A 16,698-nucleotide genomic window follows, 5' to 3' on the forward strand; every position below is an offset into this window, starting at 1 on the left:
ACACATCAAAAATTGCCTAGATGTAAAGCATAAAGCTAACTGAAATCATCCAAACCAAAAAGGGGAAAAAAGACAAAAGTATCATAGAAATGAATATATAACACTTAGCCTCTCTACTTAATATCTCAGTAGGCTTTTTGCATACTTTAGAAGAGCTGAGGCTTCAATGTGGGACTTGCACATGCTAGGCAAGAGTTCTACCATAGATGTGTACCCCTAGTCTAACCAATGGAGTTTTAAAGCAGACTTAAAAAAAAAAAAAAAAAAATCCATGGCATCACTTTAAGCAAAAGTTATGTAACTCTTTAAAATACTGGTTATTTCTTTTAAGAAAATGTACTTCAATAGTGAAGAAAATCTTCACTGAAATGAAAGTATTTCATATTAAAACAGTTATTAAATTCACAATAGTTACTTTAACTTGTAATAAAAATATGAAGGCATGTAAAATAAAAGCATATGTCTGTTCTGGCAGTGGGGAGGTTGGGGGTGGGGGTTAGACCAGGGATTGAACTCAGGGGTGCTGGACCACTGAGCCACATCCCCAGCCCTATTTTGTATTTTATTTAAAGACAGGGTCTCACTGAATTGCTTTGAGCCTTATTTTTGCTGAGGCTGGCTTTGAACTCATGATCCTCCTGCCTCAAGCTCTGGGATTAAAGGCATGTACCACCAGGCCCAGCTAAGCATATATTTTTTTATTTGTTCTTTATATATATATATATTTTATCTGTGACAGTAGTGAGCATCTGTTTCTTACAAATCTTTTTTTTTTTAGATAATTTTTTTTAATATTTATTTTTTAGTTTTCGGCGGACACATCTTTGTATGTGGTGTTGAGGATCGAACCCGGGCCGCACGCATGCCAGGAGAGCGTGCTACGGCCTGAGCCACATCCCCAGCCCTTCTTACAAATCTTGATAAGCTCTTTATAACATTACACAGATCAGCCTTATATATTGTGTTAGAAAAGCAACAAACAATTTTAAAATTGGTGAGTTTTCAAAAGAATGAAGTTGGATTCTCACACCACATATAAAAAATTCAAAATGGATTCAAGATCTAAACAAACATATGAGCTAAAACTAGAACAGAGGGCAAGTTTTATGACACTAGGTTAGGCAATGATTTCTTAGATATGGTATCAAAAAGTTCAAGAAACAGCTTCAAAAAAAAAAAAAAAAAAAGGAAAATGGATTACAACTACTTGACCATGAATAGGTGAATGCAGCAACCCACAAAATGGGAGAATTATTTGCAAATCATACATCTGAATAGATTAATATCCAGAATATTTAAAGAATTCACGTCAACAAAAATTCTAATTTAAAAATGGACAAGTGGGGTCTGAGGTATAGCTCTGTGGAAGAGCACTTATCTAGCATATGCAAAGCCCTGGGTTTCATTCCCACTATATGGTGGGGGGCCTGATCAAATACTTCTCCAAAAACATACATACGACCAATAGGTATATGAAAAGATACTCAATGTTGCCTATCATTAAGGAAATGCAAAACAAAATCACCATTAGTTAGCACCTCATAATTATTAGGATGGCAATAGTCAAACGAAAACAAGAGTGGTCACCAAGGCTGTGGAGAAACTGGAACCCTAGTATACTATCAGTGGGAATATATAAAGGTGCAAATACTATGGAAACAGTATGGCAGTACCTCAAAAAAAATTAAATTGGAGTTAATATGTGATCCAGTCATTCCATTATGCGTATTTACCCAAAAATACTAAAACAAGGCTTGAATAATTATTCAAACATCCACGTTCATAGGAACAATACAAACAATAGCCAAAAGGTAGAAAAAAAGTTTTTCTCAGTGCATAAATAGATTTAAAAAAAAAGTTTAGCTTTTGAAAATACATACAATGGAATATTATTTAGCCTTAAGAGGGCAATTCTGGAACATGCTACAATGTAGATGAACCTTAAAAACATTGTGCTAAGTGAAACACATCTGGAGACCCCATTTCCTTTTGACATAAAAGGACAAATATAGTATGATTTCATTAATACAAGGTCATCAAATTCATAGAGACAGAAAGCTGGGGGAAGTTGTTAATTAATTAGGGGAGAGTTTTAGTTTTCCAAGGTGAAAAGACTTCTGGAGATTGAATACATAATAATATGAATGCCCTTAGTATTATTCAACTGCATCCTAAAAAAATGGTTAAAATGGACTGAGCTTTCCCTCCACCAAAATCCCCTGCCTTCTTCCTTTCCAACTTGGGACTGACAGTATGGCTCCTGCAAAGAAGGGTGGCAAGAAAGGCCTCAATGAGGTGGTGACCCAAGAATACACCATCAATATTCACAAGTACATCCATGAAGAAGGCCTAAAATACAATGCTCCTTGGGCACTCAAAAGAGATCCAGAAATTTTCCACAAAAGCAAATGGGGTCTCCAGATGTGTTCACCAGGCCCAACAAAGTTATCTGGGACACAGGAATATGGAATGTCCCATACATACCCATGTGCAACTATTGAGAAAACTTAGGAAGAAGAACCACCAAACAATCTTCATACTTTTGTTACTTGTATTCCCATTATCACTTTCTAAAATCTATACATATAAAGTGGATGAAAATTAAATGCTAATTGTTAAATAAAACTATAAAACCGCCAAAAACAAAACAAAAATTTAAGTAATATACTTTTCCTTTAGAAACTCGTTAATTCACTACTTTCTACTACTTCCTCTATGTTGAATGTCTTTCTATTGTGAGCATCCTCACAAACTATTATAGACCTCTGGGTCTATAAGAATCAGAAACTAAGGACGTAGTGGCACATGCCTACAATCCAGTGACTTGGGAGGCTGAGGCAGTAAGACTTCAAGTTGAAGGCCAACCTGTATAATTAAGTGAGACCTTATACCCCGTCTCAAAAAATAGAAAGAGTGGGACACATAGCTCACTGACAGAGCACTTGACTTGTATATTTGAGGCCCTGAGTTTAACTGGAAGGAAGGAAATAAGGAAGAAAGAAAGAGAATAAGGAAGGGAGGGAAAGAAAAAGAGGTGGGGCATGGTGATGCACTGCCTGTAATTCCAGCATTTCAGGAAGCCGAGGAAGAAGGATTGCAAGTTCAAAGTCACTCTCAGTAACTTAGTGGAACCTTAAGCAACTCCATGAGATCCTGTCTCTAAATAAAATACAATATAAGGCTGAGGATGTTGCTCAGTGGTTGAGTGCCCCTGAGTTCAATCCCGGTACCAAGAAAGGGAAAGAAAAGGAAGGAAGAAAAGGGAAGGAAGGAAAGGGAAGGAAGGAAGGAAGGAAGGGGGGGGGAGGGAGAAAAGAGAGGGGAAAGAGAAACTAAGAACCCAAAATTGAACATTTTCAAAAGAATAGGGTATCCTTGAAACTGCAGAAAAAGATCTAGAACTGTAGCTTCAGATTTAATTCATAACAATCACAAATAGAAAAGTTAAGATTTTTCAGCATAGTCAAAAATTTCAGAATAAATTATTTTGGGAAATGTTTAAGTATCAACTGGTTAAAAAGAAATATAAAAGCAAAGTTTTTAAAAGCTGAACATAAATCAACAAAGTTGTTTTGAAAACTTAATTTTAAGAAAATTAATACCAAAACAAAACCAATTTTCCTGATGTAAAATGCTACAGAAACTGTATGTTTGACAGTACAAAGAAATGTGAGGCCAAGCAACCAAAAGATGGCGCATGTGTATAATCCCAGGGACACAGGAGGCTGAAGGCAGGAGGATCGAAAGTTCAAGGCCATACTGGGCAACTGCCTCAAAATAAAAAATAAAGAGGACTGAGGATACAGCCCAGTGATAAAGCACCCTGGGTTTAATCCCCAGTACCACGCACAAACACCCCCGCCACAAATAATAATAATAAAAACAAAAATAATAAATAAAAGTGTTTGAATTTTTGAACAGCTGTAGATTATTTTTTTTAAATATTTATTTTTTATTTTTTGGTGGACACAATATCTTTATTTTACTTTATGTGGTGCTGAGGATCGAACCCAGTGCTTCATACATACTAGGCAAGCACTCTACCACTGAGCCACAAAACCAGCCTTGTAGATTAATTCTAAAAATCTGAATTCAATAATGTAATAAACCATACAAGTAAAAACATGGTTTTATTCCATTTATCTTCATTTTTACAAAGCAATGATTAAATTAGATCGCATTGAAGTTTTTAAAAATCAGTTTATAAAATTAGTTTAAATCTATTAAAATAAACCCTAATGTCAAGTTCCTATAATCTTAAAATGTTTGGGAGACTGAGACAAGAAAGCACATGTTCAAGGACAGCCTCGGCAACTTGGTGTAACTCTAACTTTAAAAAAGGCTAAGGCTGGGCTGGGGTTGTGGCTCAGTGGTAGAATGCTTGCTGAGCATGTGTGAGGCCCTGGGTTCGATTCTCAGAACAACATATGAACACCAACAACTTAAAGAAAAAAATTTTTTTAATTAAATTTTTTTTTAAAAAAGGGCTAAGGCCCTCTCTGTTTCCTGGTGCCACATCTTTCCTCTGCCTCACCTCAGGTGTCCAAGGAATGGAGTAGGCCATCTAAGAAATGAAGCATTGAGACCCAAATAAACTCTTCCTCCTCCTAAACAAAACAAAAAGGTGAGGGGATGGGACACTGGGGTTGTGTAGCTCAGTTGTAGAGAACCTTACTATGGGGGGAAGGAGTATCAACAGGCAAATAGTAATATGAATTTTTAAAAAATATTTTTGATAATTTTTTAATCATTAGATGTTAGTAATTCTTAAATCTATCTTCAGTAAATTCATATTACTCAAGTCTCAAATCAATAAATATAGTTAATATGACTGTTTAAATACCCAATAACTCCAAAGGGCTATGCAGAATAATCATGTGAACTATTTCTGTTGAGTAACTTTTCTATTACTGATCTTAGGAGATGACCATCAATAATCCAATTTGTTTAAAACACTGAATGCTATTTATAGAGAATAGTGAAATTTTTGTTTTAATTTTTTATTAAAAAAGAGTAAAATGCTGCTTATCTATAAATTTTTACAAATATATATGAGTACACACACAGACCTCCATGAAATCACCACCTGCATCAAAATGCTAAGTATTTTTTTTAATTTTAATTTTTCCCCATAGCTTTATTTATTTTTTTAATATTTATTTTAGTATTTGGCAGACACAACATCTTTGTTTGTACGTGGTGCTGAGGATCGAACCCGGGCCGCATGCATGCCAGGTGAGCGCGCTACTGCTTGAGCCACATCCCCAGCCCTTCCCCACAGATTTAAAGAGGTAAAACTGAAGTACAATAAAATGCATATATTTGAAATATGCAATTTGATCAGCTTTTTAAAATTTATTTATTTAGCCTAATTTTTTTGCTTTTTCTTGTTGTTTGTGTGTCTATCTATCTAACAGTATGGATCTGAGGGAGTATAGTTTCTACCCTGTGGACTTTTCTACCCAGTGTCCCTGAAGGTTTCCAGTACCTCATTGTTTAGTCATTGTTTATGGGAAGACAAACAATTACAACCAATGCAAACAACGAACAGCATTAAACCAAATAGTTTCTACTATGATGTCTATGGTGTTAATTATCATAATAAACAGAAATAATATGATCAGCTATTGCTTACTGCCTATAAAAACTGCAAGTTTGCAAAAGGATTTACATTCTCAAATGGTGGACAGGGAGAGAACAGAAGCGATATCGGATGTGATGATTGTGAGGGAGGAGGAGATAGAAAAGAGAATCAAAGGAAACAGGAGAAAAAATATATATATAAAACAAAAAAATTTTAAAAATCAAATACAAACTAAACATTCTAATCAAACATCCTAATTTACAAAAAAGCTAATCCATGTAAAATAACTGGCTTCAAAAGTGCTAGGGGTGAGTTGGGGTTGTGGCTCAGAGTGCTTGCCTAGCATGCACAAAGCACTGGGTTCGATCCCTAACACCACATAAACATACACACACAAATAAATAATAAAAAAGGAAATATTTAAAAAATATGACAAGGTTGAGAAGGAAGGAGGGAGGGGGAGGGGGAGGGGGAGAGGGGGAGAGGGAGAGAGGGAGAGAGAGAGAGAAAGAGAGAGAGAGAGAGAGAGAAACACTATATAAATGTCCATGTACCATTAAGGTCACAATTAAACAGTGAAGAGGAAATTTAAAAAAAAAAATCTTGATGAAAAGAAAGAATCCTTTCCATTAGAGTTCAAAATATTCTCAGCTTCTCAGCAGTTCTAGTTGGGGTCTTCTGGAGTGTGATGCTCCACCCTCTGGATTGCTACAGGGAGATAATCCTGGAGGTAGAGTTCCTGGAAGCAGGGTTTAGGATCCGGTGGGCTCCAGGCTCTTCACTGGATGCTAATTGTCCTGGAGATTTTGAATCAGTGTACCTCCAGGGCCCAGTACCTGCTAGACTACACTGGAAGACTTTACCTCAGGGATCTCCCCCTGGGTTCCACTTGTGTGGTGGAGGACCCAATTCTTAGTTCCTTGTATCACTTGCAGACCCCATATTTCCTGGTCTCAGATTCAGTCCAATCTCTTCTGCCCCATCCTTCCAAATTCCAGGCTAGGTGGTCTCCAAGCTGGTCCTGCAAAGCAGTCGGATTGGAGGAGGAGGAATAGAGCCAGGTGGGTTTCTGGGACCATCAGTATAAACCTCTCCAAGTTTGATTTTTTTTCTGGTCACTTAAGCACAATCTATGTCATGTGGCATGTGTTTACTGGGCCTGTTCTTTGGGCCAAACTCAAATTTGCCAGGAATCGGCTTCCTCTGTTGCTGTCCCCCAAGCCACAGTTGCAAAATGTTTTTCCTTTCTGCAAAGTGTTCCTATAAAACATTTCCTTCCAAAATATTTGTCTTCACAGGCTGCCTGGAGTGATGGTGGCTTCTTTCCCCATACTTGGGAATATAGTGCAGCACGTCTTTCAGGTTTGTCAGGCAATGTCCTTGGTCTCTAAATGCCCCATACACAGACATGCCTCCAGCCTCCCAAATGTGTGGGTTCCTTTAATTCCTTTATCCCTCTACTATGCTTAAGGAGGGACAGCTCTGGCTGGAGTTTATGGCAGTGGCTATGCCACTAGGAATTTCTTCCGTATTTTATTATATCCAAACTCCTGAGTCCCGGATCTGCTTTGAATATTCTTAAATTCCAGTAAAGTCCTCCCACTTTTCTTGTTGTTGTTCACCTTACTGAGAAGCTGTCAGTTTTCTTGGTTTCACTCCATGGAGTAGCAGGAACACAATCTCCTCTACTCTGCCATCTTCTTAATCTCTGGCCGAGTATTTCTTGTACTGAAAAGTTTCAGTCTTGTCCTTTGAAACTCTTGCCTACCCCACCACTATCCTAATTTTTGTCAGCATAAATTAGTTTTGACTAATCTTGAATTTCATAAAAATGGAATCATATACTATGTATTCTTTTCTGTCTGGCTCTTGTCACTCAACAAGTCTGTGAAAATCATCCACGCTGTTTACATCAACAGTATGATCATTTTTTATTCCAACGTATGATTTTACCATGATGTATCAATTTTCTTATTAATAAGACATTAGTCTGGAGTTTAGGAAAAATAAATTTGAGTTGCCAGGATATGATGGAGACGTTAGGAAATAGATGAGTTCACCAAGGGCATATAGATGAAAAGAACTGAGATATAAGACTTATCTCTGAGACATTCTAATACCCAAAGATCCAGGAGGTAAGTCTAAAGACTCTGGGAACAGCCATAGGAAAGGAAGAAAAGAAAGACTGGTGTCCTAGAAGCAAAGTAAAAAAACAGTACATCTCTAATACTGCAGATATTCACTCGTATCACTGAATCATAGAATATAATAAGGCGGTCTTGGAAAGAACAGAAACACTAAAAACTACAAGGTTCAATAAATTGGCAAAAATTACAAATATTCTTAGGTTCAAACATTGGCATTTAAAAGTAGATTTCTGTGGAATGTCAACTTTATCTCAATAAAGGTGGAAATGAAGGGAGAAAGATGACCAGAGAAGATTAAGGTTTGTCTATTCTATAAGGAACAAGAAAGTAGATCCCAAGAGATGGTTTACTAAGGGATAGGATTTACTCAGATATACTATTAGAATGAAAAGAAAACCAAATCAGCAAATTTACAATCTGTTCATTCAAGTTATTAAATAAATCAAAGTATCCATACACTTAAGTGTTGTTATTTCTGATTCACCTTCTTCAGGTTTCATTCTTTTCTTAAGGAATGAAACACACAGCTTGAAATTTTCAGTGCCTATATATAATTTTCAAAGATTAAGTAACCAGGATGGGACCATTAAATACACATCTTGGCTCCATGTATTCTATTTTCTTTTATTATTCCTTCTCTTGCAAAAGAGTAAAACTGGAGAAAAAGGTCATAAAATGTTCAATCATTTCTAATTTTTTTTCTCCCACTTCAATGTCACTTTATACCTCTTGACTTAGTTTTTTCCATTTATAAAATCATGTCCTGAATAAATAACACCTGTCTTATGCCTACACCATAACTATCATTTATCACTGTTAGAATATACCATGCTATGGGAGGATTAGACGAACTCTAGAAAGGGGAGGGAGGGGAAAGAAGGGAGCAAAGGGGTAAAAAAGATGGTGGAATGAGATGGACATCATTACCCTAAGATACATGTATGAAGACATGAATGGTATTAATATACAATGTATACAACCAGTGATATGAAAAATTGTGCTAATTGTGCTCTATATGTGTAATATGAGTCATAATAAATTTTGCTGTCATATATACAAAATAGAATTAAAAAAAAAAGAATATTCCATGCTCTATTCTAAGAGAATTACACAAACCAACTCAGCACTATTAAGTGGGTATTAACTTTTACTTATAAGGAAACAAAAGCATACAGACTTTAACTAATTTGCTCACAACCACATGGGTTTTCATATTGAAGAATCAGTACTTGAACCTGGTAGATATACCAGTAACTTTCTTTTTATTCAGTACTAGGGATTGAACCCAGGGGTAATCTATCACTGAGTTATATCCCTAGCTCTTAATTATCTTCTTTTGAGATGGGGTCTTGCAAAATTGCATCAGCCTCAAACTTGAGATCCTCCTGCCTCAGCCTCCCAAGTAGCTAGTTACAGGTATGCACCTAGTGTCCAGCTCTGAGTAGGAACCCTTAAAACACTGTGCTAGTAATATCAAATCAGACAAATCTAGTGAAAAAAGTGTGTGACAAATTAAAAATCACCTACAGGGGCTGGGGTTGTGGATCAGTGGAAGAGTGCTTGCCTAGCATGACTGAGGAACTGGGTTCGATCTTCAGCACCACATATATATAAACAAACAAACAAGTAAATAAATAAATATCATGTTCACCTACAACTTAAATTTTAAAATGTCACCTATAGAGGTATTTCTTGGAACCTGCTCAATTAACACACTTTTAAAAAAAGTTTTGTTGTTTATATTCCAAGAGAAAGATTATTTCAATACTTATTTTACTTTTAGTCTCTTAGAAAATATCTTCCTCAGACAACAAATAATCAAATTTACTAAAATCAAAATGAAATCCAAGACTTTTAAAAATGTACAACTAGCACCTGACATTAATAAATACAGGTTGTGGTCTTAATTATAACCCTTTTTCAATTATGTATTTAAGAGATTATAAAATTACTGCCCCAATAACATAAAATATAACATAAGCTTATGTTTTGTGGCAATTACATATTTAACATTCTTGTAGTCTTGGTTATTTCTATGAGAGGAGAGAAAATGAATTGAAAAATCTCTTACCATTGATCTTTCAGGATATCCAAACAAATAGCCCCTGTGACGGAACTAATATTAGGATGCCATATTTTAGTGATAAACCGGACCTAAAACATAAAACACACTTAAGTTTTCAAGTAACAGAAATAAAACACAGAAAAGTTTAAATAGAACTACAAAAAAAAATCAGATTAAGTGTCAGGATAATGATGTAATACTTTTATTACATCATTTGGCCAAAGTACAGAGACAAGTGCAGAAGACTAAACATTCTGTAAGCTAAATACAGTCACTAACAAGTTCTTTTTAGACTTTTTAATAAAACTTAATACTATTTATCAGGCATAAAGATTAGACTCTGAAGAAATAAAATCTATTGCATCAGCTCTTATTTACATGCTTTTGGAAAACCATCACCATTGTTATTATTTCTTTTTTTTTTTTCCCCCTTAGGGGTGGGTAACTGAGATTAAACTCAGGGGTAATGAACCTCTGAGCCACATCCCCAGCCCTTCTTTGTATTTTATTTAGAGACAGGGTCTCACTGAGTTGCTTAGTGCCTCACCATTGCTGAGGTTGGCTTTGAACCTGCCTCTGCCTCCAGAGCAGCTGGGATTTTAGGCATGCACCATAGTGCCTGGCTCAATCCTTTGCTTTTTTGTTTGGTTCTTTTCATACCAGGGATTGAACCTTGGGTGCTTAACCACTGAGCCACAAACCGAGCCTTTTTTAATATCTTATTTAGAGAAACAGGGTCACCAATGTGCTTAGGGCCTCAATGAATTGCTGAAGCTGGCTTTGAACTCAACATCCTCCTGCCTCAACGTCTCTGAGATGCATAGGTGTACACCACCAAGCTTGGCTTGTTTTTTTTTCCCCCCCAGTGCTGGGGACTGAACTCAGGGGCACACTACCAGAGGTATATCTCCACTACTTTTTAAAAAAAAATATTTTTAAGTTGTTGATAGACCTTATCTATCTATATCTATCTATTTATTTATTTGTGGTGCCGACACTCGAACCCAGTGCCTCACACATGCCAGGCAAGTGCGCTACTGCTGAGCCCCAGCCCTCCCCATTACTTTTTATTTTTTTGAGACAGTATCTTGCTGGACTTGAATTTGTGATCTTCAAATTATATTATATTACCTCAGGGAATACAGGTGTAAGCCACCTCACACCTGGCTATTATTAGAGTGACCAATTAGTCTAAACTAAGTAACAGGTTAATTAGTATGTGCCTACTAATGTTCTAAATACTTGACAAAAATTAACTCTTCACTAATATGCTATAAATCTATTTCTGATAAGAAGCTAAGTAGCTTCCACTTCTTTTTGTGATTTCTTGATTTGTCTGTCCTATGTCTCTACTTCCTCACCTCCTACTCATTCACTAAGTCATATTCAATCTGAAAAAGCACTTTAAGTTATTAGTAAATTCAAAACCCCTAAAACTAATGTACATTTTCCACGTCTTCATTTAGAACATGTTTGCTCTTTTTCTATTCTTAAAATAGAAGCTTTTTTCAATGATACCTACTTCTCTCCATTCACACACGAAACCATCTCCTCAAAGGAGACTATCATTTTTCAAGTGGATTACTAGAGTATCTTGATTTTATTCTCTTTTGTTCCCTCCAATACATTTCCCAGACTGAATGCAGTGTACCCCTTTAAAAAATATGATTTTGTGTCCCTATCAGGCCCTTTAATGACCTCTCATTTATTTTATGTAAGACCACAATACTAGGGAGGCAATACTAGAAATTGAATCCAGGGGCACTCTACCTCTGAGATACATCCCCAGCAGCCCCCAACCTGCATTTCTTTCTTTTTTTTTTTTGTAAAAGATAGGTTCTTGCTAAATTGCCCAGGTTGGCATTGAACTTGAGATACTCCTGCCTCAGCTTTGTGTGTCCCTGGGATTACACCATGTACCTATCTTAATTCCACACTCCTCACCTAGCCCTTAAATTCCAATTTCACCTCCACCCCATATCCACTCTCTAGGTAGAGAAACTCAAATTGGTAATTTGCCTCTGGGCCTTCACGAATATTCATTTTCTCAGTAACATATCTCTTCAGCCTTTGCCACTAGATAACTCCTTGTTATAGTTTAGATATTAGGTATCCCCAAAAGTTCATGTGTCCATTATGCAATGAAATTTAGAGGTGAATGATTGGGTTATGAGAGCCTTCACCTAACCACTGCATTAATCCTCTGGTAGGGATTAGATGGTTAACTATAGGCTGAAAGGGTGTGGCGAGAGGAGGGGGGGCTATGGGGGCATGCTTTTGGTGTATATACTTTGTCCTTGTTGAGAGGAGCTGTATCTCTCTCTCTTTCTCTGCTTCTTGGTGTAATCTCCTGAGCCACTTTCTCCATCACACTCTTTTCTCCATGATGTTCTGACTCCCTTCCCTCCCAGAGCAATGGACTTCACCATCTATGGACTGAGACTTTTTAAAGCTTGAGCCCCCCCAAACAAATTTTCCCCCTGTAAAATTTTTGTTGTTAGGTCTTTTTGCTCATAGCAGCAAAAAAGCTTACTATAACACTCCTCATCCTTCAAGTTTCAGTTTTCATATCACTTCTTCCCAACCTATTCTCAAAACATGCTGTATTTTCTTTTTTTTTTTTAAAGAGAGAGTGAGAGAGAGGAGAGAGAGAGAGAGAGAGAGAGAGAGAGAGAGAGAGAGAGAGAGAGAAAGAAAGAGAGAGAGAGAGAATTTTTTTTTTTAATATTTATTTTTTAGTTCTCGGCGGACACAACATCTTCGTTGGTATGTGGTGCTGAGGATCGAACCCGGGTCGCACGCATGCAAGGCGAGCGCGCTACCGCTTGAGCCACATCCCCAGCCCATGCTGTATTTTCTTGCATCAGAAATCACCAAAAGGGCTGGGGATGTGGCTCAAGCGGTAGCGCGCTCGCCTGGCATGCGTGCGGCCCGGGTTCGATCCTCAGCACCACATACCAACGAAGATGTTGTGTCCGCCGAGAAATAGAAAATAAATATTAAAAATTCTCTTTCCCCCCCCCTCTCTCTCTTTAAAAAAAAAAAAAGAAAAGAAATCACCAAACTTCTATAATTCTGCCTTACTTGTCTGGTCTTCCCTAAAAAAAATGTATCCACCCTGCTTCCTAAACCATCCCCAGTATCTCAAAGTGCCTCACACTGGAATATGAATTTAAATATTATGGCAAACCTATTTCAAAAATAAATAATACCTGAAATACAGTCCAGGTCAAATAAGACAATAAATACAGGGCTTATGTACAGGAAACATCTCTTTGTAACTACAAAATTTACATCTTAATATTTACCATTAATTGAATTCAATGTATACAGGTAGAAAATAACCACTGCCTTTAACTTCCATAAAGAAACCCCAGGGGCTGGGGTTGTGGCTCAGTAGTAGAGCACTTGCCTAGCGCATGTATGAGGCACCGGGTTTAATCCTAAGCACCAAATATAAGTAAATAAAAAATAAAGGTACATCAACAACTAAAAAATATTTAAAAAGAAAGGAAGGAAGGAAGGAAAGAAATTCCAGCACTCTGTAACTTTAAAACAAAATGGTTCAATAATATTTTAACAATTGGAAAACAGAATTTTAAATTATTACTGAAAATGTAAGAAACATGGGGGGGGGGAGAGACATAAACAACATCATCATCTTAAAAAAAAAGAAAATATCACAAAGTTTATAGTTTAGAAAAGTGATCTGAGGATGTGTGAACTTACTCCTATTTATTTACTTATTTTTAGTGCTGAGGATTGAGCTCAAGCCCTCATGCATGTTAAACAAGCACTCTACCACTGAACTAATTATTGCTCATCTTTTTTATTTAAAACAGGGTTTCTGAGTTGCCCAAGGTGGCCTTGAACTTGCAATCCTCCTTCCTCAGTCACCCAAGGAGCTGGTATTACTAGGATACACTGTCATGCTCATCTTGCTTATTAAAGAAGAGTTTCCTATATATAATTCTCTGAAGATGCACATGCAGAATCAAGCAAATATCAGGACTAAGGTAATTATTAAGCTACTTTTTATATTGTTGTACTATCTACAGTTCAAAAAAATAATTTTGAATTTCAGAAAGAAATCATTCTCCCTTGGCTGGGGTTGTAGCTCATTGGTAGAGTACTTGCATGGTGATGCCTGTAGATTTGATTCCCATTATGTAAGTTAAAGTCTCTGGGTACTTGTAAATAGCACTAGGTAGGTCTTAACTGATGAGACAGTTACGGCAACAGAGCGACTTAGAATGTTTTTTACAATCAGTTAATTGACAGTGTAAAATTACTGTAAATGATAATGTGTACAGATATTCAATTGTAAACTTGTTAAACTGTTGTGTTTTCATTGCTTTTGTATGGAATGATGCTGCAAAAATAAAAAGGAAAAAACTCTTTTAACAGAAAAAAAAAAAAAAAAAGATTTGATTCCCAGAGGCAGAAAGGCGCAAACAAAGAAAGAAATCAGAGTACACACCATTATCCACCAGTACATACATAAGCATTTTTTGTGTGATACAATGCTCTTTAGCCCTTAACTTTTTTCCCCTTACTGTTCTTCACCATTAACTATCTCCCTTCTTAGGTTTTTTCAATTCTTCCTCTTCCTTTCTCAGGCCTTAATGTTACGAATTAGTACCCCATGCATCCCTGAATACTGTCCTATTGTTGAATATCCAGCTTATACCCATGTATACCACCACTTATGACCATAGTCCTACCATTAAGAAAAGCACAGAACCAAAGGAACGTGGCTGGGCTGTAGTATAAGTAATAGTACAATGACACCTATCATGACCTATTTGAGTCAAAATTACCTTTGATTAAAAAACAGGTTAAGGAACAGTTTATAGTACTAGGATATTTTCTAATAGCAATTCATGTCTCCTTATTTTCCCATACGAAACTAATTTTCAAACTATCTGGAACTTTAGAATACTCATTAGCTTTAGGGAGCATGCAAAGACCACAAAAACAAAACAATATAAAAACCACATCTGAACACCATGTGCACAGAAGATAATAAAATCGAGACTATTCTCAATTATCTATACTGGCTAATCATCATTGCTCTTCCTATGGAACACAACCTACATTTCACACATTTTTCAGTTCCACAAACATTTCAGTTCCTACTTCTTACGGGACAGGAGTTCATTTCCATCAGGAATTTCCGGTTTCAAGATTGAAACTGAAGGATATAATATTATTAAACCAGTTTTAATTCACTTGTTATACAAAATAAAATGCTTATTTTCAACATACATGCATGGAAGGAAATGCTCGTTAAATATTACCAACATTAGTATTTAATACTCCATTTCACATATAAAAGTATACTTATAAAATCAAGGAAAAAGAAAATCCACACCTAGTTTCTAATAAAAGAACAAATCACTGAAATAACTGTAAAATTTAATGGTTTTTCTCATTAATTACATACAGTACAATTGAGAAAACCTTGGTTGTATACAAACAATTAATCGAATTCCTTCACTATTTTCAGATAATTCAAAGACATATCTTCTCTATCTGGAAGTAAACTTTTGCTCTTCTGGTAAAGGATTTATTGGAGAATAATAAACAGAAAATATGCTATGTGCATATTAAAATAAACAAGATTGGTATGGTTGTTACACATGTAATCCTAGAGCCTGGAAAGGCTGAGGCAGGAGGATCCCAAATTCAAGGCCAGCCTCTGCAATTTAGTAAGACCATGTCTCAAAATAAAAAATACAAAGGACTGCTGTGATGTCACTCATTGGTAGAGTGCCCAAGGTTAAAACCCCATTACTAGTCCCACCCAGAAAAAAAGATAAATAAGCAGAAGTTTTTAATATCTTCTCAAATCTTAGCTGAACAATATAGTAATACTCACCTTATCCATGAGGAATAGGTGCCAAGATTACCAATGTATGCCCCACACTACAGACAGTATTAAACCCTATATATGCTGGGTTTTATTCCTATACATACATACTTATGATAAAGTTTAATTTACTTAACAATAGCTAAAGAAAACCAATTTATTATAATAAATAATTTAAAACTGAGGAAATATTTATTTCTGGAATTTTCCATTTAATGTTTTCAGATCCTGATTGACCATGAATAACTGAAAAAAAGGAAAACTGCAGATCAAGAGGGAAGGTCATATCTCAAAGTGCTAAAACAGAGCCAGAACTATGCAATTACTTTGGAGTTAGTACAGACCCTAAAGAAACACCTTTATTGAGACATAATTGACCCACCTAAAGTGCACAATTTCACTAAGCCAGGGGTATAGCTCAATGGTAGAGCACTGGCCTAGTATTTACGAGGCCCTGAGATCAATCACCAAGGGGGGAGGGGAGGGGAGGAAGGAAGAAAGAAAAGTACAAAATGTCATAATTCTTAGTATATTCCAAGTTGCCTAGCCATCAATAAGAGTCTAATTTTTGAAAATTTTATCACCTCAAAAAGAAATCCTAGCCAGCACAGTGGTGCATGTCTGGCAGAGGCTCTGGAGGCGGAGGTAGAGGTAGGAGGATCACGAGCTCAAAGACAGCCTCAGCAATGGTGAAGCCCTTAGCAACTTAGTTAGACCCTGTCTCTAAATAAAATACAAAAAAGGGCTGAGGATGTGGCTCAGTGGTTAAGTGCCCCTGAGTTCAATCTCTGGTACCAAGAAAAAAAAAAAGAACAGAAATCCTGTAACTATCAGCCTACACTATTCATTACTTTCTAACCTACCCCATTTCTAAAAACTAACAATCTACTTTTTGTCCATAATGATTTGCCTTTTCTGATATTTCATTAAATGATAACCTAATGTAGAGAATCTATTGTCTGTTTCTTTCATTTAGCATGTTTTCAAGGTTCATCCATGCTGGAGCATTTATCAACCCTTCATTCTTTGT

General features: G+C 36.3%; 1 protein-coding gene across 1 annotated transcript in view; it reads right to left on the reverse strand.

The window, feature by feature from the left end:
- The window catches only part of Ube2k (ubiquitin conjugating enzyme E2 K), a 69,445-nt gene that overhangs the window by 12,421 nt on the left and 40,326 nt on the right, over positions 1-16,698 (reverse strand). The window contains exon 4 of the mRNA XM_026385687.2: positions 9,803-9,885. Within this exon, the coding sequence (XP_026241472.1) occupies positions 9,803-9,885 (83 nt within the window). The remainder of the gene's footprint in view (positions 1-9,802; positions 9,886-16,698) is intronic.

This window comes from Urocitellus parryii, chromosome 10, assembly GCF_045843805.1.
Source record: "Urocitellus parryii isolate mUroPar1 chromosome 10, mUroPar1.hap1, whole genome shotgun sequence".
NCBI classification, from domain to species: domain Eukaryota; kingdom Metazoa; phylum Chordata; class Mammalia; order Rodentia; family Sciuridae; genus Urocitellus; species Urocitellus parryii.